General features: G+C 41.1%; 3 protein-coding genes across 5 annotated transcripts; 2 read left to right on the forward strand and 1 right to left on the reverse strand.

Annotated features, from left to right (window-relative positions):
• The first annotated feature begins 165 nt into the window (after nt 1–165).
• znf654 (zinc finger protein 654) lies at nt 166–10,228 on the forward strand. Its single transcript, XM_068572967.1, has 12 exons — nt 166–359; nt 1,729–1,874; nt 2,448–2,529; nt 2,671–2,806; nt 3,392–3,594; nt 3,926–4,062; nt 4,313–4,454; nt 4,542–4,826; nt 4,931–6,061; nt 6,340–7,118; nt 7,549–8,633; nt 8,746–10,228. The coding sequence occupies exons 1-12, from the start codon at nt 234–236 to the stop codon at nt 8,748–8,750; spliced, it is 4,257 nt and encodes a 1,418-aa protein (XP_068429068.1). The 5' UTR covers nt 166–233; the 3' UTR covers nt 8,751–10,228.
• Nucleotides 10,229–10,369: 141 nt separating this feature from the next.
• zgc:152951 (uncharacterized protein LOC569013 homolog) lies at nt 10,370–18,829 on the reverse strand. 3 transcript variants are annotated; one of them, XM_068573220.1, is made up of 12 exons: nt 18,737–18,829; nt 18,581–18,658; nt 17,429–17,668; nt 17,186–17,303; nt 16,337–16,489; nt 15,976–16,161; nt 14,764–14,837; nt 14,412–14,609; nt 14,085–14,222; nt 13,892–13,981; nt 13,648–13,791; nt 10,370–13,199 (listed from the first exon to the last, which is right to left on the reverse strand). In XM_068573220.1, exons 3-12 carry the CDS (start codon nt 17,666–17,668, stop codon nt 13,071–13,073), a joined length of 1,470 nt encoding a protein of 489 aa, XP_068429321.1. In that variant the 5' UTR covers nt 18,581–18,658; nt 18,737–18,829; the 3' UTR covers nt 10,370–13,070. The 3 variants fall into 3 exon arrangements, with proteins under 3 accessions (XP_068429321.1, XP_068429323.1, XP_068429322.1); XM_068573222.1 differs by lacking the exon at nt 15,976–16,161; XM_068573221.1 differs by lacking the exons at nt 18,581–18,658; nt 18,737–18,829 and adding an exon at nt 18,189–18,272.
• A 270-nt stretch (nt 18,830–19,099) lies between these two features.
• Nucleotides 19,100–23,003, forward strand: cunh3orf38 (chromosome unknown C3orf38 homolog). The gene is made up of 4 exons (XM_068572692.1): nt 19,100–19,310; nt 19,461–19,636; nt 20,126–20,313; nt 20,603–23,003. The coding sequence occupies exons 1-4, from the start codon at nt 19,175–19,177 to the stop codon at nt 20,964–20,966; spliced, it is 864 nt and encodes a 287-aa protein (XP_068428793.1). The 5' UTR covers nt 19,100–19,174; the 3' UTR covers nt 20,967–23,003.
• The last annotated feature ends 1,885 nt before the right edge of the window (nt 23,004–24,888 follow it).

Below are 24,888 nucleotides of genomic sequence, written 5' to 3' on the forward strand. Positions count from 1 at the left end.
ACTATTAAATAAACATAGACAATGGCTGGCCGTGATTGGTCCCTATGTATTGTTACTTCCTTTAATAAATCGTATTTTTTACTGTAATTATCGGGTTGCCAGGTTGGTTGTATTTCCTTGCACAACGCCAATAAACCGTAAAATAAGAAGAAGATGTCGTTCCTCGCGGGGGATAGAGGACGCTACCTTTCAAACCTGGCAACTCTGACTATGCGCTGGATACAGTAGACAGTATGGCGGACAGCGAAAGTGATTTAGAAACAGACAGGCTTGAATTGGCCCTGGATACGTTGTGCGACAGACACTGCAGCAACGCGTCGTCTCTGAAAAGCAAAGGATACTGCTCTGAGTTTTGTGAGGTAATGCTCGTCTCTATTACGGTCAAACGGTCCCAACGCTCAGCGTCTGTTTGCTGCTAACGCTACTAGCATTGCTAGCTAACGTCAGTCCCCAGACTAGGTCGCGTTATTGTGAAGCTCAGACTGTGGCATAGCCCAGTCGCAGACACAACATGCGTGGTTAATATAAGGACGAGAGATATACAGTGTATTTCTGGCCAGGTAACTTGGTGTAGTAGGTCACCTAAGTTCCTCGAAACAGGCCTTTCTGATTGGTGTAGCTTAGCTCGTTAGCTTTGTAGCTAACGTTAACTTAATGTAGTAAAGTTAAGCTTATTAACTGCTCGAGGTCAATTTAGGTCTACTAACACGCAGTATTCAGCTGAACTACTGGTTATTATTACAACTTTGTTTTAACATGTAAGGATAACACTAGGTTATAACCTTTCAGTTAAGCTTAAAAGCCAGCTCAGGCAACTTAAAGCTAAATAATATAACTAACGTCACTGGTCTCGCACCGCCAGAGAGCCAGCGAACGTGAAATACTAAAACAATATAATTGGCTTACGCAATCACCAATGCCAAATTTGAGTATCAGCAATCATCTAACGTTATCAGCTGGACAGTTTGTTTAAAACTCACAGTACGTGCCCCTGTTAAAGTCTTGCATCAGTGTGATATCAGCCTTGTTTATAAGGTATAACTTAAGCTAGTTATCGATCCCCGTATTCTATTTAACTTACCCCACTATCAATGTGTGTGACACCTTTCCTCGAGATGTAGGAGTTAAAGCATGGTAACTGAACTGTAACACATTAAAAGATAATACACTGCAGTTTAACCTAGCGCTGTTTACGTTTTTGGTTCAGGCAGTGTTATGCAAGTGGTGCTTTGAGTCATGCATGTTGTATCACAGAAATTATTTTAACAATGTTACAATACACACTGTTTTTGAATAGGCTAACTGTACAGCCTCAGTAAAAACACATTATTTAATTATTGTCCTTTCCTGTAGAGTCACCAATTCTAGTTTTACAAATGTGCCAAACTGACTTTCAACTTGTATTCATTAATAATTATTAAGGCAGCTACTTATTCTGTGTGCTTAAGTCTTAAAAACAGGCCAACATTTGGATGGATGGTTAAATTTTTTAGTGTTCGGTTTTCATAGCCATAACTTTACATTGTAGACACAACATTTGCCTCCACTGAAAACCCCTTCCTCTCTGTAACAACACTAACATTCACATGTGCTATTCTCAAGTGCATTTAAAAAAAAAGTGCTGAATTTACTAAAATGAAACCTTTAACTGATGAGTTAAAAAAGTAACTGTGGTAATCAATTGAAATGTATTTCATATTTCTATATTTCTGTCTTCTTCCTGCACAGTTGGTTGAGGAGTACACAGGGCAATGGCAGGTTCCTCTCCCTCAGCTGAAGGTGTTGCGGACTGCACTGTGCAGTTTCACCAAAGCCACTGCTGCCTTCCCTGATGACTGCCAGCACATCCATTATGTTCTCAGCAGTATGGCCTTGTGAGTAGTTTGCTACATGTAAACTAATATTTCTGTTTCAGATGCTAAATTCGAAATTCAGAGAATAGATATGATTATGGCTAAACCGGCAGCTCGCAGCTAACCATCCTCACAAAGCGAACAGTTTTTACCTTTGGGGGAACCTTGGGGTCAGCGTTTCACTTCCACGCTGGCGAAGTGAGTAGAGTGACTCACATTTACTAACAAGCACACATGTAATCAAAGCACAGAGAAGGTACAACACATACAGAGAGGCAGGGTGACTTCATTCTCTTCTCAGGATGCCATCACTCGACTTTATTTTTGACATAGAAAATAGTTGTTGGCTGCTATGTCAATGCTCTGAATTTCGAATTTAGTCATTTTAATGAACAGGCATACTGATGTTTGAGCTCTTTTTTTGGATTAACTACTAAGTATTGGTCATTATTTGTTCTTTGACAGTAGCACAGTAGACAGTAGCACGCCAGTAGTAGTAGTAGTTTTGATGAGCTGATTTTACAGATTAAGATATTGTCCCACCTACTATAAGATGTTTTTTGGAAAACTAATGTTCCTCTCATTGTCTTGCAGGAGTTTTTTTGAACTGATGTTATTTTTCAGCAAGGAAGAATTTGTGGAAGAGCCTTTAAAAGACATTCTTGATTCCTTTCAGGTGACAAAAACCTTGATTGATTTACTATGTAATTATAAACTAACATATCTTAAAAGTTGTGATTGGTCACCTCACAAAACAGTTAGTGGTTCTTTAATAAACAAATTAAATTAATAACCAGTTTTGTGCTGCTCTTTGCAGGAGTGCCACACTCAGCTCCTGAGGCACAGGAACATCTACCTTCAGCATGTGAAGCTGATTATCAAAGCAGGAGGCCCATGGGAGAATCTAGTGCTCCAAGGAATCCTGAAAGAAGGGGACTTGCCATTGAAAGATGGTAGGACATAGCCATACTTCATTGTCAATTGTCACAAGAGTGGGGTGCACCAGACTTGCTATTGATAAGACCCTCTGAGGTCGTGTCAACAACCAACATATTCAGTTTAACAGACAGGTACAGGAAGGAGAGGTGAGTACACAGAGCCTAGTGGAGCAGCAGTGCTGATAGATGACAGGTTGTATCATAGACTTGCCTTCCTGTCTATTGCTTATCACTCTTCGACCTTCAATCCACACACAAAGGGAGTTTAGCTTCTACTGTTTTTTATGGTGTAGGCTGTCATGGCTAAAATACATGTCAATAACAGTATTTAGTCAAATATACAGTAGCTTTGAATGCAATTTCCACTTTCTCCTAAGATGTATTGTAATTGCAAAATATTTCAGCAAAACTATTTTCTGATTATATGCTGTTTCTTTCAATGTTGCTTAAGTTTTTACAATACATCAAACACTTCAGCATCATATCAGAGAATACCAAAACTGAAGGGCCAGTTAAATAATTGTAATGACCTCAACAATAGTCGTAACTAATACCTGTATATCATATCTATATTAATGTATGTAATTCCCTCCCATGCAGTTGAGGACTACTTAAGCTCAGAGTTGCCAGTATTTTTTGAGCTGCGGATTCGCTATCTGCAAGCCTGTGAACGAATGCAAGAGGCAATGGCCCTGTCTAAAAGCTGCCTGGAGAATCGCGAGGCTGGAAAGCATCTGTACTTCCACCAGGCCTACCTGACCTGTCTCTACAAAGCCTCACTGCATGAACACCTTCACAAGGAGGTAAGAGTCAAAAGATGGCAAAGTATGTGCGGCAATATAGGGCTTTTTCTGAAAATATTTTCCCCTAAAGATGGCACAGTAATAATCATATTGCATATTATCATATTTTAGTTACCATTAAAACATGACTCATTATTAAGATGCATTTATACATTTACATAAAACTGAAATGTGTCCGCTGTATAATTTTAATTGAATGTCAGCTGTAATAATGAACAGTTGAACAGATGATTATTGTATTCTCGGTATACCTCGTTAATTATAATGCATTTTGGTTTATTTACTATTTGTGTTCATGCATGTATGTGCCTCTTCATATCTTCTTCCACAGATGGCAGAGATAGATGGCCGTGATGCAGTGGAGATCATCTGCAATACAGAGAGTGTTGAAAAAGATGAGCTTCTGTTGTCGCTATGTAAAGCTTTCCTCACCCAGCAGCTACACAATGGAGACATGTACTACATCTGGTAAGAATGACCTTTAGACATGTACGTCATGATAATACTACATTGGACTTTCCCCCTCAGTGTTCATAGTTGATGTTACTTTCAGGCTTGGTAATTCACCCAGTGTTTGCACAATATGTGTGTGATAAATCGTGTAGTAAGGGGAGCTGTTGGATTTATTTTAGGACCCTCTCTGTTAACTTTGGAGTACAAAAAGTTAATCAAAACATATAACTGACGTCTCTGGCTTGTTTTCTACTGCCTCTTGCAGGGACCTGGTGTTCATCTGGAGCAGGTTGCATCTAAGGGCACATCCCTCCAGACATGGTTTCCTGGCTGAGTGCTTGCAGTTGGCTTCTTCTGCTACGAACGTCAGAGCCATCTTCCCCTTCATCAAACTAGTCACCACAGAGGTGCAAGTTTTTTTTTATCTTGACCCTAATATGGTTCTCCTATTTACTATATTACCTTGTTTTAATCACTTTTTTGTTTTTGAACAGCTGGGGGTTGAAGGAGTCCAGGTCTGTGTGGAGCTTTGTGCCAGGGCCTTGCAGCTGGGTGACATGCAGGCGGACAGTGTAACCCTGTCCCTTGTCTGCAAGACCATCGCCTTCCTGCTACCTCACGACCTGGAGATTTGTCGAGCGTGTGCCCTGCTGGTGTTCTGCCAGGAACGCACCCTGGAAGCCTACCGGACGGTCTGCCTGCTTTACATGCATCCTGACCAGGAGCAGCATCCCCAAAACAACCCTGTCCGGACCAACGTTCGCTTCCATATTCTGCAGGTCTGAGGTGGTGGAGAGGGGAATATATTTATACGATGTAATGATATATTGGATGTATTAGCATTATTGTGTATGCCTAAGATTTGTATAACTTTGTTCCCCAGATGCTCAAGGAGCGCCTGTGTTTTGACCCTGAGTTTTGGAACCTCTTGACCCTCAGGACGCACTGCTTGGAGTTGATGAGTGACAATGTCATGAAGGCTGCTGTTCTCAGTGAGATAAAGGAGGAAGAGGAGAAGAAATTCAGTGAAGAGCTGTTAATAAATACATGTGTAAATGACTCTTGCGCTCAAGCTTTCAATTCCTGCGAGTGCACGGTGGATGAAGAGACAGAAAAGTGTGTTGCCCCACCAAATAATTCTCTTCTGAAGAGGACAAAATGGAGGAAAGGCCCGCGAAGGAGAAATCAATCTAAGTCTGACGATGACTGTGGTAATGATCCAGAGTACAAATACAATATCAAATCCACATCTTATGGCAATAAGCCTGTGTATTCACTAAGACGTATTCACACTAACATTGAAAATTCAGCTACTGTAAAAGTCCCCATAAACCGCAAGAGAGAATACTTGTCTCGGTGTGTGAAGAGCCAAATATTGAATCGGAAGAAAAGACGGTTGCATGGTCTTCCGAGGCTGGAGCAGGTGCAGACAGCTACAGAGAAGACGGTCGAAGTGCAGGAGAAGGTCAAAAGTAAAGGGAAAAAACGGGGACGGAAGCCTTCACAAAAAATGGAACTCTCTTTCCCTGATAATGAGGTCTCTCTCACTGAGGAAGAGTCTGGTTATGAGGAGATAACTGACACGGAAGACAGAGAGCTGGATATGCCTCACCTGGAGAATGAACTTGAACAAAGGAGTGAACAGAAAGAGAATCAATTTGAGCAGATGGATAATCTCGAGAGGGAAAATGAACTTGAGAAACATCCTGACTCGATCTCTAGTAGCAATCTCAATGAACAAACTCAAAGGGAATCACAAGCACCGTTTTGTGAAGGCCTTCCTGACAAACCTCAGGCTGCTGTTCCTTCTGTTGAAGCTGATCCTGAGCTTGATGGTCCACTCTTGAAGTTATCGGATTGTCCAATAGAATTTCTACACAGCTACTCACTCAAGTCCAAAACCCCCGATGAGGAGACACTACAAGATCCAGAATCCTTTGCACAAGAGGAGCTGAATGGCAACACAAAACAGGAGCTCCAACCCACAATGGAAACAGAAATGTCAAACACTGAGGTCAGTTGTTTTTTTTGTAATTACCCCCCAGGATTTTTTTAATTTAGGGTCATAATTACTGGGCACAGGTTTTCCAGATCAATGTATCTTTACCTTTTCTTGTTGGATTTATTTTGCTTTGAATGTAGTTGACTGGGTGTGTAAATCCAGGAGGAATACTCTGCATGTAGAAATGGAGAGACGTAGGAGGGTTCTTGTGTCTTTTCGGTTTAGTATTTGATATTCTGCTAACTTTTATGTTGAAGACTTATTTCAGTGGTTTGTGGTCTTTTCTCCAGGTGAAAGCCACAGCAACATGGAAGGACCGAGTACTCCGCACGCAACGATATTCCCACTTGATTCACCACTGCAACTTCTGCCACAAAGTCTATAAAGGCTTGAATGTCATGAGGCATGCTCTGTCACACCTTAAGAGAAAGAAACTAAAGTGTATTCTCTGTGGGAAACGCTTCAAACAGCTCCCCTTTGCCAAAAAGCATATTCTGGACCATATTGATGAAATGTCCAAGCAGAAACCCCCTGATAAAGAGTCATGCACTGAGGACATTCCAGCTGCTAATGGAATAGAAGATCATGTGAAGCCTCCGAAGGAAATGGACAAGCCTCCGATGGAAACCCAGACTTCCATTGTCGTTGAGGAAACCCCTGAGCCGAAACCCGTAGGCAAACCCAAAATGTCGAGTCTCAAGAGGGAAGATCGAATCATCAGGAACCTCCGCACACTCATCAAAAAGACATCTGTGCTTCACAAAAGGTGCAAGAACCCTGATGCAAAAATATTCAAGCAAGTGGAATTCAAGGACGAGCAGGTGGTCATTAAAGATGGCACGGTGACTGTAAGAGATCCATCTGTCGTGGAGGAGAAGGAGAGGCCAGCAGTAGAAAATGGCTACGGTGTGGACACATACCACTTGTGCCCCTCAGAGTCCTGTGATAAAGTATTCTTGAGGATTAGCGCCACACTAACAAAGCATGCCATTAAATGCCATATCAGCGAAGAGAAGGTGCTGGAGAAGACTTTTGTGTGGACCAAACACAAGTGCACTATATGCCTCAGGTAAGACGTACAGTATGTCAGGCATCACAAGCGTCCTTATCTAGAGTTTAACGTGCTCGCCACACATTAATTTGCTCTATTATTTAAAGTAGAGAGGTGGGAAACTGGATGGCTTGTACATAATAGCATTCACTGTTTTTAAATGTCTTATAAATTTGACTGTAGGTAGTGGAAATCAACTTGTGTGATGAATAAATGAATAACCCATAGCTTTCCTTACGAGCAAGTGCATGTGGGACTGGCAATGGTAAACATGGAGGATGATGAGACGCCTGTTAGGATTAAAGCACCTCTCCAGCTTTGATTAAAGTAGTGCTAGAATTTTAAAGACTAACAAAACCATGTGTAGTATTTTTTTTATTGAGAATCTTTATCGCAAGCTACGTTTTTGAAAGGTTGTTATTGGGCTGACTGTGCTTTCCTCCAACAGGCAGTTACAGTTTCTCCAGCATTATAAGGACCACATGAAGCTCCACGATACTTCTCTACAGCACTTCTGCTACCATCTGGAGTGTAACCAGCGCTTCTCGACACCACAGGATTTAAGGGACCACGTCAACACTCACCAGCCCTTCAGACCTCAATGTTCAGTCGCAGACTGTGAGAAGCTGTTCTCGAGCTTTCAAGGTCTCTACGACCACGAATGGAGACACTACATCCCAGCGCCTCAAAAAGAGGAACTAGAGTTGGGACCCGGCAGACAGGAGCAAAATCCAGAAGCACCGTGGAAGCAGCGGGTGAAGCTTGAAGACTTATGGCTTCAGAATAAAAAGGGGCGGAGAGAAAGTCCGGTCCTTGATCACGCAGAGGCCTCTAATCTTGAGGGTTTCGGAGAAATGATCAAAACTGAAGACCAGCCTTGCAGAATAAATGTCCCAGACAGTAATCAAGACCCGTCTAAACCTCATAATCGTTCAGAGAACACAGTCGGTCATGAGCCAACAGACAACTGCAAAGCCGGCATCAATGGACATAAGGAAGAGGCGAGACACAATATGCTAGTGGGAAAGAGTTCCACTTCCCATACCGGTGCTGCGCCGGTAACTCAAAGCATGAGCTGTCAAAAAAGAACGCCCACCGAGTGGGACCCCTTGAATGTCCGAGAACTAGAGGATTTGTCCACTATGTCCGAGGGAGTCCAGAAGACACTAGGGGAGCCGCACATAACCGAGCACAAAACCTTCAAACCTGAAGATCCCGCATATGCAACGTTTGTCAAGGCTCCCTTCATCCGGCCGCCGCCCTCCACATACCTGGATGAAGCTCGGCTCTCAATGCGCAAGAGGAGGTCCAATGAGGAGGCTGCGCCGAAGAAAACTATTTACTGGAACAATAAGAAAAACAAAGAGCTTGGTTCAGACAAGCAGCAGCCGGTGGATGACGTAACCTCTGGGCAGAAGGTCAGGCATCGCTGTGACAAATGTCTTTCCTCTTTCAGCAGCTTAGAAGATTTACAGAAACACCAAGCCCTCAACACCTGCTCATCACTCTTCGGCTTCGATTCAGACGATGAAAGTGAGTATACTCGATGCGCTGATTATAAAGTGTATCAAGCCATTGTTTCCTGGATGTTTTTCAACCTACTTTACCACTGGATAATCAATTTGTTTTGTCTTTCCTGTCTTAGGTTAGTGGTGAGAGGAGCTGTACTCTACCACCTGGTTCAGGGCAGCATCCCAGATAAAGGAACACTGGAACCCTTTACTTATTCTCACTACCGTCACTAGGACAATACAGTACTGAACTCCAGTTTGTTAACAATGGAGAACTATGTGCCAAAATAGTTAATTGTAGGGGTATCGTCTCTCTCTCATTTAATTGATAGAACCTTTTTTTGTGATTTACTTTTGACCACTGATATTAGTTATTCCGGTGCCCGCTTTGTTAAATGGACCCGTACTTGTTGAGAAGGTAAAACAAACGAATACTGAATTAGTACTTATTTGCCTTTTTAAACATTGGTTTTAAAGAAGTTAAAAAGAAATGTGTCACCAAATTTTAAAAGTCACAAAAATGTCTGGCAACCAACGAACAAATTATGGTCTTAGTCGACCTCCCGAGACGGTTGTATACAAATGCTCTTATGTCCCGCCCTAAGATAAGTTGTCATCACATTATTCATATTTTACACGACAGAAGAGCACCTTTTTTTTTAATGGAAAACATTTGCTGAAGTATACGTTGGTTAAGTTAACCCGGGTATATGTAACAGAAAAAATTTATTTTGATTTTGATTTTTTCAATTTAACCTATTGACACTAATACATTTTCTTTTTCCATCGAGTGAAATCATTCTTAAATCTATTGGAATCCTCAGACTTGTTAAAGATTATGGACAAAAGCTTCCCCAAATTTCTTTCATTGGCAACAATTTATTTTACCGTTTTGATATTTATGCTAAATTTATGCTAAATGGCTCCAGCCTATGATTTGGACGTTCCGTCCAATTATGTTGTTTACATACAGTATATCAAAAACAGTCCTTGCAAACTGAAATACTGTGAAAAGGCATTTTGATTGGTGGAAAGCTGAGCTTTGCTCTCTCTGTTTAGCATGTTTGTTCAAATATTGTCGTCTTCCTAATGAGTTGTGCACAGCCCTGAGCTTTGGTTATGTTGAGAGGATGTATACAAAGTTGAAACAAAAACAGTAGCAACGTGGTGGTTGGAGTCTTCTCGCCACATCTTTGTTAAAATGTATTTCAATTAAATACTCACTAAATAAATGCAGGAGGTTTTCAAACCATGAGAGATGTTTTCAGCATGTGTGGACAGCTGGTTTGGTTTCCCTTGGTTTGTCTTTGACAACAGGAATCACTTACTCATTTAAGCTGCGACTAAATTGTCTGAAAACATAAATCTGCCTTCATACGCAACACTATCAGTATTTAAATGATTCCCTATTGCATTGTGCCATAACTAAATCAGTGTTGACTGGAGGTAAAGATGAGCATTATGTTGCCAGTTTGCTATAAGTTTTCTTTTTCACAGTGGTTATCTGTATACTTGAGCTGGATGATCCGTTTAATAACTTTTTTATGTAATGTTTTTACAGGAATGCACACTGAACACTGCTTATTTATATGTACAAATGTTAATATTGAATTTGTAAAGGTATTGATTCCCTATCTATTTTTTCTTAAAGAAAGTGATTGGATTTGTTTGAATAAACAATTATAACAGTCTGTCATTGCCAATGATATTTATATTTTTGTTGCACATTTTCTTGTTACATGCAGTAATACAGTAAAAGAGAAAGCAGACACATTTTATTTTAGCATTGCATATTTAACATTCATAAACATATTGCTTTATTATTAACCCCAAGGAAAGAGGGAAAATAGATTAGAATTGCTTGTTTAAAAAACTTTTTGCATCACATGTTCCTGATACATGAGGTAATTTAGAAAAAAGTACAGGGATCATCAATATAGGTAAACAAAACCCTTTTCTTCTGTCCACTTCATCTCAAAGTGTCAAAAGTGAAGTAAAGCAAACTGAACTTCCACTGTCTTCAGTTAGGGAGATCTTTTAAATCTATTGCACGCATTGTCCAATTGGGAGGATGACTTTCTTAATGGCTGAGCTTAGCAGCTCCAAACGAAGCAGAGAGAAGTGACTCCTGCTACAGGCCGCCATTCAAGATTAGAGAGATTTCTCGTATCTTGTGCAGCAAATGCCTTCCAGTTTAAAACACATGCTTATGTCACCTTGTGGTGACAAAGAAACCAACAGTTATAGTAATGTGCAACAGTGTCTTTTCAAAAGAGTAAGGACTGTGCAGACTGTATTGAACTTCATACACAACATGCATCATACAGTGCATTGATGACATCACACCACTCTGCATTGTTAATACTCTCATTTTCTTTTGACCTGAGATATGAAAATTGTTGACTTATGGAAACAAAGGCAGAATTTAAAAAAAAGGATTCCTCTGAGTCACTCCTTCTGAACAGTAACTAAATTAAGTGTATTTGTGGCCATCACACTGGAAGATTTATGTTAAAAAGGAAGTTTAACTAACTTTTAAGGCCAGGTAATATGGAAAACTGATTTAGTTGAATCTCTACAGAAAAATAAATGAAAGGTCCTGCACAGTTTAAGCCTGTGTAACTCAACACACCCCCAAAAAAAACTGCAAACTAATCAACACACAAACTGCTACATTTAACTTATGACTACTTAAAAAAAGAAACGTTAGACAATTATTTTCAGTTTCCGTAGACACTGACCAGTGAACATTTGACAAATATGTCTCAACAGCATTAACATTTCATGATAAACATGCAAAGTGTCAGGGATGATCAATATAAATATTTCCTGTATCTTTTAAAAAACATCAGTAGCTCTTTTCCAATTTAATAATGGAAGACCTGGATCGAAAAGAGGGGTGAACAACCGTGCATATTCACACGAAGGAGGGAACAAACAAAATGCCAGTTAAAATTCAAAAAGAGCTAAAGTCTGAGCACGGCATCGATCTATGTACTCGAATCATTAAACTTTTTTTTTTTTTAAATTCAGGGAAAGGATCCTATAAAAAAGGATGACAAACACAAAGATGGGGGCCTCGAGGAGACGTCCCCCTCTCAGCCACTGCACCACATTACAGTTCCAGTCCAACCTGTGGCTATCGATTTGGAGGATGGGTGACAGTAGCACCACCAGACAGCATTGTGTTTGTTCAAGGTAAAATAGCTTGATACCTGGCTCAGAAGCTCAGAGGAGGAAATGAATCACACATTTAACAGCCACAAGCAAAGTTGTGTTCAAATTCTAGTATTTACCGTCATGGGCTTTGCATGATACACTAATGTGCCATTTCCATTAAGCGCTAAAACAGCAACAGCTATTTCTTTCTTTCCCTCGAGAAATCTAAACCTGCTTGTTGGTGCAGCGTGGACCAGCGCCGTGGAGAATCCCCCGCTAGACATGAATGAGTAGGTTTGTAAGTGCAAAGGGTTTCGATATGGCTTGTCAAGGCAGCGTGTTCGTACCTTCTGCTCCGTTTAAATGCTCCACAGAAATCAGCCCAACGGATGTTGTATCGGAACGGGAAGATCGCGGTGATCCGGGATCCCTGAGTTGTTGACAGTGGTTGAAGATTAGGACTGGAGATCATGGAAGCCATGGTGACGATCGTTGATAGAATTATTAAAAAAGAACGCCATTCGTTACCTCTGTGTTAAATAATTTGGGAAATGTTCAGAATTTTACACAAGATATTGATAATGAAACTCAATAACACGCTTAATGTATATCTCATCCCATTAGTTCTGCTGCTGTATAACGAGGGGATGAGTGGTCGTCCTGAAACCGCAAAGTAGCCGGTTCGATCCGTGGTCTCCCCATAGTTTGCATGGCCAAGTGTCCTTGAGCAAGACACTGATCCCCCAATTGCTTCCCGGGTGCTTTTCAGCACCCCACTGCTCCTAAATTGCTAAGAATGGGTTAAATGCAGAGACCAAATTTTATGTCTGCATGTAATGTTAAGTCATTGTGATATGACAAAAAAAACGTTTCTTCTTTTTTTCTAGTTTCTTCTGGTGCAGTACAAAGCTGCAGCGTGCAATTTCATTTCAGCAGGATCTCTGCTGTTACTTCAAACCGGTAAAAGTTAAATGTACAACTCGTATACAACTTCCAAAACATAGGGTGTAGGTGCCAACAGGAAGACCTTAAAGCTCGAATAAGCCTGGAAGAGAAGTATGATTCAATGGTACAGTGCAAATATGCCACTAACCACTTGGATTTACAGTTTCTTTTTGCATAAAAACCATTTGCATGGTTGCGGACCAGTGGATTGCATTTGTCAAGCACATCATCATCAACCTGGTTTTTAAGTAGATGCAGTAGAAAGCGGACAGATGCAAAGAGACGTAGCATGGAGCTGTGTGTGTGTGTGTGTGTGTGTGTGTGTGTGTGTGTGCGTGTGTGCGTGGGTGCGTGCTCAGTGGGAACTGTTGCTGCTCCAGTCGTAAGGGAGGAAGCTGACTTTGGTCTTCCCAGCAGAAAGGACTCCCTGCAGGCTGGTCTTCTTGGGAGAGTCCCCCATGTGCTCCAGCACCCAGTTCAGCAGCTACGAGAGAGCAACGGCGGAGGAGAAGACACGGTGAGGTTCACGGTTGGGTTGACGTCATTAGAAGGAGATATTAGTATTTTCATACCACCATCTTTATACTTTATACTTTATAGAACAAAATCTAAATTAAGAACTACATTATGATAAAGTATTATCGGTAAACCTGTATATTAAGTAATACAATCTGCACCACCTTCACCAGCTGCAACATTAAAGTGATTTAAACAGTACTGCTGCTAATCGTAATCAGTTAATATAATATAAATACTTTTTCAATGGACCAGTCTGCATAATGAGTTCACACAGCTATATTTTTTTATATGAATGAAAGTAGGACTTTTACTTGTAACAGAGTATTTTGGTAAAAGATCTGAATACTTCTTTCACCACTGCTATTATGTCTGTACAGAAGACCAGAATGTTGGCGATTGGGAGTCAAAACTACCTTTTCATCGGTTCCTCCAAAGTCAGCTTTGTACCACTTGAATATCTGACTGAGTCGCACTTCTTTTTTCCCAGAATCCACCAAACAGGCGTCGTCGTTCTCCAAGAAGGCCTCAGCTGCTGTGCGGAGCTGGCTGTCGATGTCCTGATAGGGTTGAGTGGATCAGAAGGGATTTTGAACCATTCGATCTTATAATATTTACCAGATATGTTGTTGATTGTACCCAATATATAAATGTGCTTACCTCCGGCGTGTACGTTTTAATTGGTGGGCAGCCCTTTGCGCCACAATTCAAAGCAAAGTGAATGAGGGGCTCAGCGTCTGGAAGGGCCACCTAGAGCACAACAAGGGAATTGAAATTCAACATCAGAATAAAAGTGTCACTGGTCAATCAGCAGTGAAATGTTCAGCTGGGATTTAACAGCATGTGTGAATACTTGTAGTCGTGGGTCTGTTTTGGAGAAGGGCCTTAGAAGCTGTGCGACACCTTTTCTGTTCCCCCTCAGAACTCCATTCTCAATGTCCTGTAATGTGAACACTTCTCCTCCAATCAGGTAGCTCACATAGTTGAAGAACTAGAAACCGGACCGTAAAAAAAATAGTTTCAATGCAATGTCATCCTGCTTAAGTACATGTGATACAACACAAAGTTAAACAACAAATATTCATGCAACTCTATAAAGATGCTTTATGCTCATATTTCAATCTGGATGTCAGATAATGGATGTGGAACAGGGTCAGGACAGGTGGTTAGTGCAACTTACTCTGTATCTTTGCCACATGTTGGTGGGGGCTCCCAGGCGGAGGTACCCGTGGATGACCAAGGCGTTGTAGATGTTGATGAAGAAGGCCAGTTTCTCCTCGCGACTCAGTGACAGCAGCTCCACCCTCTGTAGCTGAATGGCTAGCTCACAGTAGCGCTCAAAGGCGGGGTTCACAGACATGGCCTTGTAGTCCACAGACTGCGAGGACAAGTACAATGCAGACCCATATTGTTATTTAGTTTAGTACTACCAATGTAGAGATGATCATGTCGTAAAAAAACAATACCAAGCGAACATACATATTGAGCGCACGCTGCACCAGAAGCCATGACTTAATGAGGATGTTCGTTACCTTGCCATCAGCAGAAAGATGCTCGGAGAACAATTTTAGGATCAACTCCCGAACAAGCAAAGAGAGTTCAGCAGCTGAGAGAGAGAGAGAGAGAGAGAGAGAGAGAGAGAGAGAGAGAGAGAGAGAGAGAGAGAGAGAGAGAGAGAGAGAGAGAGAGAAAGAGAGAAAGAGAGAAAGAGAGAGAGAGAGAGAGAGAGAGAGAGAGATGGTTAAAGTTCAACAAGAGCTTCTTCTAGGAAGTTTCACTGAGCCAATATCTGAATGATAGGAGTAACTGTGTTAGCTTAGCCCCAGAATGTTGGCAAATATTGGGTTGATTTAAAAAAAGACAAATGCAACGAAGGTCATAGTTAGATTTTAAAATTTTAACAATGAGCCGGGTCACAACATCTATAACATAAGTGCATGTTTAAAGTAGCTGTGAAATAAACCAATGGAAAAAAAACACTAACTGCATGAAGATCAGTCTAACTTGATGTACAACAAGTGAAGAAAGAGCGCATTGCTGATTAATCCAAGAGAAACAGAACAGCCAAGCATAACAACATTAACACGTAGAAAAGCAGAGATTATACTTCCGTCTGTGTTGTACAACACAGTTCAGCTTGTTAGTTCACCTCCAGAGGTGTGCAACATTCAGGTAGGAATACAATACAGAGCTGCCACCACCACAGAACAAGAAACATTTAAGAAATTAATGAATCTGTCAAAAGGTGACACCAAACCTAAAAGAAAAGAAAACATAGTTCTGAAATATGGCTTTTGTGATACATTCATATTGAGGCTATTTGTTCCTTAGTTCCTATGAGAATAAATTCAGGAATTTTCAAGTTTCTGATTTAAATCAGAGAATCAAAGAACTGAATTCACCAAAACATTTATGATAAAGCACAGAAAAATCTTGTTTTAAATAGAGATGCATTCACAGTGAAGCATGGCCTTTTATGCTCAATTGCACCACACAGGAGGTTTAGGGTGCTGATGAAATGATATAAATTTGAATCAGAAGCCATATCACAAAGCCCTACTTCAGTTCTTCCCACCACTAAGCTCACTTACATGATACACAGACCAAAGCAAACCCAAAAGGGTCCTCATATACCAAGCCAGCAGCATAGAAAGGACAAAAGGTTAGAGAGCACTGGGGGACACCAGCATGGACCAGGAATGTAATGTGAGCATGTCCCAAAGCCTGATCCAGTCCCGACCTACCCTGGATGGGACTGCAGGCTGCCGTCTGTCCTGCGTTGAGGGCTGAGTGAGGGTCATCCTCCAGCAGCCTGTACAGTGTGTCTTTCCCTTCTCCAAAACTGCCATCCTGCTGCCCACAGCCACGGACACAGACCATGTACTTCTTCTGCAACAATGCTTGGCCAGTACTACAGGCCTCGGCCCTGGCTAGCACACACATGGCCACGGTCAAGAGTTGACAGATCTGGATTTGAACTGTACTTTGTAAGAATCAGGGCACTTTGAGACAGTTCAGAGAGTTTCCAGATCTAATAACTTCCACACAAAAAAATTGACACAACACTGAAAGCCTGTTTTACTGCAGGTCTACAGCCTTACTTACCCATGCCCTTCTCTCTCTGCAGCCAGTCAACCAGTTGGTCACATGAGAAGCTCTTTTTGAACAATGTCAGTCCCCTCCTATGAGTGCCAATCACATTGCCATGTTTGAGGTCCTCTACCAGGTCTGCCAACTCATCTTTCTCACACATAAACTCTGTGAGGGCAGGAATATGCCAAGCCACACATATACAAACACACAAAAATACAAATGTTCATACCCACATGTATGAAAGAATATGTGCAGTCCAGCATGTGTGCAAAAACACATTAGATTAACGAAAAAGGAAGCACCTGAATTAAGACAGCTCGTATTCAGCATGGCTAGTTTGAAGTAACACATTGTTTAATTCATGAGCACAGATTTCCAGAAAATAAACTTAATTTAGTTTCCATTTTAACTACAAATTCTGTTCAACATGGCAAAATATTTAGTGTGTGCTAAAAGCGTAATAATCGCATAATTGCTGTTATCCAAACATAACCGTGCCGAAATCAGCACTAGTTTTAAACTATATATATAGTTTATCAAAGCCAATGCCTCACATGTTCCCCTGCAGTATGGTTAATCTCACCAGTTGACAACCCATTTATCTGATACTTTTCTTGTTTCAAACAAATTGCTAAAAATTATTAAAATGAGAAAATCCACCCAGAAAACCCTGCAAATATTTGTTTTTAAAAACACCATGAATGAGTGCATTAATAAAGGCTGAGGCATTAAAGACTGAATTTTTTTTTTCTGCACCAAATTTCCTTATCGATTATAGAATTCTCTGTTTCCATATTTGAAAGCTGATGTGGAGAAAGAAAAAAAAAACTCTTCTTTGTGTCAGATTAATAAAGCTCTCACCTCCATCAGTGTCCCCAGCCACATCCTCCGCTTGACTCTCCTCTGGTAGTGGTGGAGCGTCTGCTGGAAGAGGCTCTTTCTTGACCAGAGTCACCAACCTTTGAAGCTCCTCAGGAGCCTGAGGGAGTGAAGCCGATCAATCACATATTTAAACTTGATGCCAATTGTCATAGACAAAAACATTACACCAAGTTTGCTAGTTTTCAAAAAGAGGAAAGGTAGGTGTTTTCCACTCCTTCTCACCATTTTCTGGAGGTCATCATTGCCCCCAACATGAATATTGTTGAAGAAGATCTGAGGGACTGAGGTGCGTCCTGTCAGCGCCTTTACCCTGGCTCTTAGCTCCGGATGCCTTCCCACATCCACGTCACATACCGGTACCCCCAAACGCCCAAGGGTGGCTTTAGCCTGCAGACAGTGTGGGCAGCCCTGAATAGAGTAGACGGTTACCCGGCCCAGAGTACTGCTCTTAAACTCCTCCATCTGCAGCAATAAAGGGAAGACAAGAGGGAAAAAGTTGTATGCTTTTGCTGTTCGGAAAAAAATTGGCTGAGTTTTTTCGACTTCTGAATCTTGTTATGTTGATCTTAGAGAGAGAAATGTTAAGCGCAGGTCTTTGTGTCCATGCGTGTAGTCTAGATCCTGTACACTGTATGTGTTGTATATTCATTCGTGTATGCATACATGCAAGTGTACGTGCACATGTGCAAGATTAAACTAGCAATATCAAAGACTTGAGGAACTATATTGGAAAATGACTGGTGCAAATTCCTCTCAGCTCATTTCACATCTCCTTGTGTTGAAAGCAGGCCAATGTGGTGTGGATTTCAACTATGTGAAATTGTTGCAACGGATTTTTTTTCTGAAGTTAGCCAATGACAGTTTCTTATTCATTGTGACACAGTTTAAGGCCAACAGTCAGTCAGTAGTAATCTAGACTTATCATGCACTTATCATGTGGAAATAGTTCAAGGTTCAAGGTTGCCCTGGTTTGTCAACACACTTTGTCGTAGCTCGTTATATAGGGAAAATTACAATCCAAGCATATTTGTGACTACGATACTGTTTTTCTGTTGCAATAGCATTCTCCTGGAAAGTCAAATGACCCGTTGTGTTTCAAAAGAAAGTTGTTAGTTCAATTGTCTGGGGCGTGACGTCAATCATTACCAACAAAATAGGCTGACGTTGTATTAAATTCCCAAAGTTTATAGAGTTCGACGAGGGCATACTGTTTATAATTGTTGCAACAACTGAACAGCAGTAGACACACGCCAAGAATCAAATTCGTTACTTACACAGCTTGTTCAGAGGCATATGAGAAGCACTACTTAACGACTACTGGACTTAACGAGCTACTGCGGACACATTAATAGCAGATAAAAACATGACTGTTACCTCTCAGCAAGCGACTCCCCGTTGCTTAATTTGGCAGTAATGTTACAATTTCAAATCGCACAGCTGCTCCGCTTAGTCCTGTTAATTAAAACTTTGTTAATGAATAAGTCAAGTGTGACGCCGGCTAAAAGGTCGCTTATCTTGCAGGTGTATTACCCAGCTGCACTGGCGGAACATCCTCATTGCGCAAGCTAGCCATGGATGTGGAACGAGAACGATGCTAGTCTATGTTAGCTGCTTCAGTTAAGCTAGCGATCTTGTTTCGTGATGCCTTCATGTGCTCCTCGTAAATGCACCAACGCATATATCATAACGTCCATGATGTATAATCTATCCATCATTATTATTATTACCAGTACTACTATTATTATTATTATTATTATTTTTAATAATAATAATAATTACACATGCAATGTAAGTTATAAGTAAAAGGGGGTTATTTGTGTGTATTTAGTTCAGTAAAAGCAGCCATTCCTACAGCCATAAATGCAGCATCATATCTTGCCGGATATAGCAGAACCTTTTGCTTCGATTACATGTTTCTACACGGACACATTGTTAGTAGGACGTGAATGGAGGAAGTTTTGATATGCGATGTCGAAAATGTCAGGGCTGTCAGAAACAGAGCGCGCTGGATTTGCAAAGATCCTGAAGTTAATGTCGGAAGACCACGTACTATCGCTTTGTGACACAGTTACGAATAAGATGATAGTTGTGGAAACGTATACAGGTATTGTATACTTTCGATCTGTACAAGTTAGCAAGAAACACGTTAGATAGCATACTCCAACATCAACGTTTGTTTATTACACTGCATTAATACATTTCTCATAATATATCCTCTGTCTAAATAATATAGTATCTTCATCTATTTATATAGAGGCCATAGAAACCATCATCGCTTTTACGAACAATGCGGAGGAACTCCTGAAAAGGAAGAAGGTTGTTCGTGACCTCATATTCAAGTACCTGGCCAAAGAGGGTGTGGTGATGCCCCCCAACAGCGAGAAACACCAGCTGGTGAAAAGGACACTAGAGCTTTGGTCGTCTGGGAAGGTATGGACAGCAGGTCAGCTCAGCCATCCGTTATGTGTTGACATGGTTGCATATTTGGAGGTATCCTTTAGGTAAGGCGTGGTACTTTGTTCAGCTGTCAATCAGCTGCTAACAGCAAGCATGTGTTATTGGTGGAATGAGCTCCCCATTGACATTAGGACAGCAGAAAGTGTCTACATCTTCCGCCGCAAACTAAAAACACATCTTTTTCGACTACACCTTGAATAAAGACAATGACAGCAGCAGTTTGGCAGCACTTGGATGGCTCTTATTGATGGTACTTTGTAGTTTGACTTTATTTGAGAAATTGTTCTGTCTTGATTCTTGTTGTTCCTACTTCGTACTTACGGTTGAATGCACTTATTGTAAGTCGCTTTGGATAAAAGCGTCAGCTAAATGACATGTAATGTAATAATGGAACACAAAGTAATCAAGACGTAATTTGGGAATGTATTTCAGTATACCAATAACGTCTCATTTCTTTCCCAGACGGATGAGACGAGACCGACCACGGAGGTGAAAGCAGAGGTGGCCTTTGACCCGCTGGTGCTTGGCCAGCAGTTCTGCCAGTGGTTCTTCCAACTCTTAAACAGTCACAACCCCTCGCTGGGCCAGCCGTGTCAGGACTGGGGACCGCAACACTTCTGGCCAGATGTGAAGCTGCACCTCCTCTCCAGGTAAGAATGCCATTAACAGTAAAGGAATGGCGATTAAGCTGCTCGTGATGTGTGGTTGTTGGCTTCCCTGTGTTTGCATCAGTGATGTATCTGAAGCAGGACATGGCTGCACCAATTGTAAATTGTTCTGCAAAGGAAAAAACATAAAGAATAAGTCAAAAGATGGGATAAGAGCATAACAGTTATACGCATGTTGGCTTGAACTTCACCTTTTGTTTTAAAATAGTTCGGATTAACTTGAAAATGACCCAAAGCTAAACCGTAACAGAGCCGTGTCTCTCTTTCTCAGAGCTGGCAGCGAACAGATGGACGATTTCCTGGGGGCTGAAATGGTTAGCCTCCGTCTGCTAGCCTTGACCAAGGAAGAGCACCTCCTCCTCAGTCCAAATCTGCAGCCTCAAGGCATCAGGGCGCTGGCCTCCCCCCATGGCCTGGTACTGGTGGCTGTAGCTGGGACCATACATAGAGACAAAGCCTGTCTGGGCATTTTTGAACAAATATTTGGCCTCATCCGCTCCCCACTGGAGAACAACAGCTGGAAGATCAAGTTTGTCAACCTGAAGATTAAAGGGCAGGATGCTCTGGGTGGGACGGAGATGGTAGCGCCTGCTTTGAGTTACAACTCAACTGAATTGCAGCTTCTATGCAATTGATAACACTTGTTCTTTTATATTATTTACCCAGCTAATGTTTGACTGAGTATGCGCTGTCGTCACTCATCTAACTTGGCCAAACACGTTTATCTAGGGAGTTGTTTTCACAGATCAGGACCTGACAAATTGTACTGGACAAACCACTCTCCTACCTTTTTTAGTTTTAGCGTGTCAAGGTGTACAGGTCGGTTTACATCTAAAAGTTATTTGCACTTCCTTAATGCAACAAAGAAATGACAACGTTAGAGAAAAGGTTCCCTTATTCTTATCTACTTTCCAGCAAATGGAAGTCTAACTGCTTCTTGTTGTGGAAAGATTTTGCGTCATATACACTTTCCTTGATGCAAAGTTGTGCTTTTGCACTCTGCGCCTTATATAAGATAAAATGTAAATACAGATTTGGATGTGGTTTTGTAAATATGTATAATATGAAATATAAAGATTTATGTTAACGTGTGTCCACTTGTGATCCGTTATGGCAAGGTCACTACGAGCAAACCAAGTAAATGTTGTGTGTTTTTGTATGACACTGTGCTTCCAAGGAATGAGTACAGGTCAGCTCATGATGTTTACAGATGTGACTCATTAGTATTGAGTCATACAAGCTCACAAACTAAGCGCTAAGCAAAATAATGCAAGGGTCTATTGAGGGTATATCTCAAAGTCAAATATCTGAGCAGTGAACAGATGGAGGAGCTCCTGGCTGCTGAACTGGTTGGGCTCATGGTGTTGTATCCTGATGGCTGCAGGGGCTGCAAATAATATTGAAGTGGGGGCGACTAGCTCAGTGCCCGCCTTTTCAATCAGAGGATCGATGGTTCGATCCCCGGCTGTGCTAGTCCATGTTGATGTGTCCTTGAGCAAGACACTTAACCCCAAATTGCTCCCCATTGCTGTGTCTACGGGTGTAAAGAAAGAATGTCCCTTTGGATAAAAGCGTCAGCTAAATTATATGTAAAAAATGAAGTATGTCTCATGTGATATACTTTTTATACATCAGCATTTGAAATTTGTGTTCTTTCTCTCATTGACACTTTATACAAGGATGTAGCTTTAGTTCTCATACATTTTAATACTGGGGCTTAAAGAACAGTGTGTGGCATTTCAACCTATTAGCAAATATGTAACTTGATATTCACATTATGTTTTCATTAGCGTGTAATCGGCTGAAACTAATAATCATTTTGTTTTGGTCCACAGCCGTGTTGCTACAGTTGCAATTGCCATTTTTGTTATCTTTTCATGTAAATGGACAATTTTGTGACGCTTCCTTGATGATGGCCGTTTCTGAATTACTTTTGTTGTGGCACTGCCGTTAGTGTTGGCAAAATGTTGTGACATAAATGTGAGTTATTTTGTGATTCCCAGCAGTAGTGTAGAATAGCTGCCTCAATATAGAGTCGCATTCTCATAACAGTTCACATTCTGAGAGCACAGCTGTGGGGGAGGATGACAGCCCAGTTGTTAAGTGCGTATTTGTTTCCTGTGTGTTCTATTTATCCCGGGGCATAGAGTAATTTTGCACATAATTTGCGTGATGGATGTGAGTCTCATTTGGCCTCAACAAAAACATAACAAGAATTGCATTGAATTGCTTCACTTGATCATAAGGAGGCCAGATGCAGTGAGCTCTCATGGCTCAGAGCTGATGCTGTATTGAATGGCTGAGAAAATTGGTGTAATCACATCATTCACCAAGTATTCTCAAGATGAACAGATCCCTGTTTCTTCCTGACGTTCCCTGCGTTCCTCAAAGATTTGACGCTTCATGTTCATCCTGGTGTTTTACTAGACAGAGACACGCTTTTCTTTAATGTTCACAGTGACAATGTATGAATAGAATGTATTTTTGTCCCACTTATGTTTAATATTTGTGACTTTCACCACTCACATTCATACACCAGCAGAGGGCAAGCTTGTCTACATTGTGTGCATATATCACAGCTTTTTGTGCAAGTATTCAATATCTCTAACTTTTGACCGCTAAGGTTTGATTGCATGTGTCATTACCGACTGAAAGCTTCCCACAGCACACGTGAAGGATTACTCATTTATAGTCAAACATTTAGAAATAAAAACAAACAATTTCACTAACTATGCTCAGGAAATGAACCTCCATTTTTTTTTCTCTACTGGCCTAAATGCCATATGACATGCAGCTGTATTTGTCCAGCCTTAAAATTCGTCATTTAGCTGTCTGAAGTGGAAACAGCAGGATCGGTCCTCCTCACTGCCTGCCTGAGAGCAACCAAGATTCAACATCATCTGCCCCACTTGACAAATATGAGAGAGATCTGGCTAATGAGGAGGCTGGAGAGGATTCAGCCTCTTCATCGTTAACAGGATACCTCCATGTGCTATAAAACAGATAAGCAACACCTCATAGGAGGCTTTGACAGATTTAAACTCCACCCACTTTAGCAAAAAAAATAGTCTTATCCCCATAGCAGCTTTTCCTTTCTCATTCACTGGTATATTTTAGCCACATTTCACTTGCTATATAGGTTATGCCCCATTAGTTGTACAAAACTAAATGACTAATCTACAATACATTTCACAAGCTTCAAATGGACTCCTTATTCATAAATTGGACCTGATTTTCCATTGATACTCTGTCATAATAGTCAGGGCCCATTTAGGGTTTGGTGGGGCACAGAATATGCCAGTTTGACTCTGTGGCTTTGGTGGGAAATGTTGCATGTGGGAAATTATTCTTGGCAGCTGTTTTCAAAGGCCCCTGGAATAGTTAATATCTGTGACTGTATGGTTTGGAGCCACGTGGCCCTTTGTGCTTTACTGTGCCATAGTTGTGGTGAGGGGAAACCACTGCAGCCATTGATCTCAGCCTGTTCACCTCTCAGAAAGAATAATAACAAGCTGCTCGCCTTCTGTCTTTATGGCACTTGGCTTCGCTGCGTTTTAATAAGTGGTTTAGCCACGGGTGCAGCCCCTACGCACGGGCTAAAAAATACCGCTGCAGTGGCGTCTGGTGATGGTTTTGACTCCGAGAACTTTTTATTTTTCCTCTTTTTTCCTTTTCTGTCCTCTAATAGGGAAGTGTGTTTGTCATAAAGATCATGCTAAAACTTAGATCCACGGCTCTTTGAAATGGATTATGGGTGCTGAACTATAGAGTCTGCTGCCTTAATTGTCAATTCATTTTCTTTTCCACTTTATACATTTTTTTTTTTGTGATTGATTGGATGTTTGGTCTGATCTTAGAAAGAGCCGCATTAGTTATCAAAGATTACTTTATTAAACACTTCATGCTTCAGCCATTTTTCTCTCTCTGACAATCTGATGGCTTCAAAGATCCATTAATGCTCAAGTGTGTTTTTTTTTCTTCTTTTTTATGTCTCCAGCAGTGATTCTTAAAGTGGGGCCCAGGGGCACCCAGGCTTTTCTCAGGGAGTTCAAGGAGTCCTTGAAGTGGTTTTATGCTAAATGAGTAATAAGTCTCATCTTTACAGTGTTTATTAATTTTATAGGAATGATTACAAATAGACTTCAAGAATGGCTATCTATACATATTTTAAGCTTAAACTATATAAATGAGCCCATATGGGTTTGTTTGATTTGAAATGACACATATTCATATGCAACATTAATATTTCTTCTCTTTTGCTCAGTGTTGGGGCATTATGACTTGACCTCATGACAACTTGAGGCCAGAAGAGGGCAGACAAGCCACACCAGAGAGAAGAAAGACTTTGATCCCTGGCCAAGAGGAGAGTGGGGGGTAAAAAAATCCATTTAACACTATTACGTGAGGAAACTCATCAATTCCTCAGAGCAATCTGAGTGAGCTGATGTTACCAGGCAATTTCTTGCTGGCCACTGCCATGAGGGAAACTGTAAATTCTTCGAGTCTGAATTGTCCTCCATTAAAGTAATGGGCTTCTAAAAGAGGGACATGGTAAAC

This window comes from Clinocottus analis, unplaced genomic scaffold (assembly GCF_023055335.1).
Source record: "Clinocottus analis isolate CAN_PGR_092001 unplaced genomic scaffold, fCliAna1.0.p SCAF_12, whole genome shotgun sequence".
Taxonomy (NCBI): Eukaryota; Metazoa; Chordata; class Actinopteri; order Perciformes; family Cottidae; genus Clinocottus; species Clinocottus analis.

Coding starts and splice junctions, on each gene's coding strand:
- cunh3orf38 (XM_068572692.1), top strand. CDS start 19,175: ATGTCGAAAATGTCAGGGCTGTCAGAAACAGAGCGCGCTGGATTTGCA. Junction 19,311..19,460: donor AGTTGTGGAAACGTATACAG/GTATTGTATACT, acceptor CTATTTATATAG/AGGCCATAGAAACCATCATC. Junction 19,637..20,125: donor AGCTTTGGTCGTCTGGGAAG/GTATGGACAGCA, acceptor TTTCTTTCCCAG/ACGGATGAGACGAGACCGAC.
- znf654 (XM_068572967.1), top strand. CDS start 234: ATGGCGGACAGCGAAAGTGATTTAGAAACAGACAGGCTTGAATTGGCC. Junction 4,063..4,312: donor GGAGACATGTACTACATCTG/GTAAGAATGACC, acceptor TGCCTCTTGCAG/GGACCTGGTGTTCATCTGGA. Junction 4,455..4,541: donor TCAAACTAGTCACCACAGAG/GTGCAAGTTTTT, acceptor GTTTTTGAACAG/CTGGGGGTTGAAGGAGTCCA.
- zgc:152951 (XM_068573220.1), bottom strand. CDS start 17,668: ATGGAGGAGTTTAAGAGCAGTACTCTGGGCCGGGTAACCGTCTACTCT. Junction 16,490..17,185: donor GGCTGGGGACACTGATGGAG/GTGAGAGCTTTA, acceptor CTGCCCTCACAG/AGTTTATGTGTGAGAAAGAT. Junction 14,223..14,411: donor ACATGTGGCAAAGATACAGA/GTAAGTTGCACT, acceptor TCCGGTTTCTAG/TTCTTCAACTATGTGAGCTA.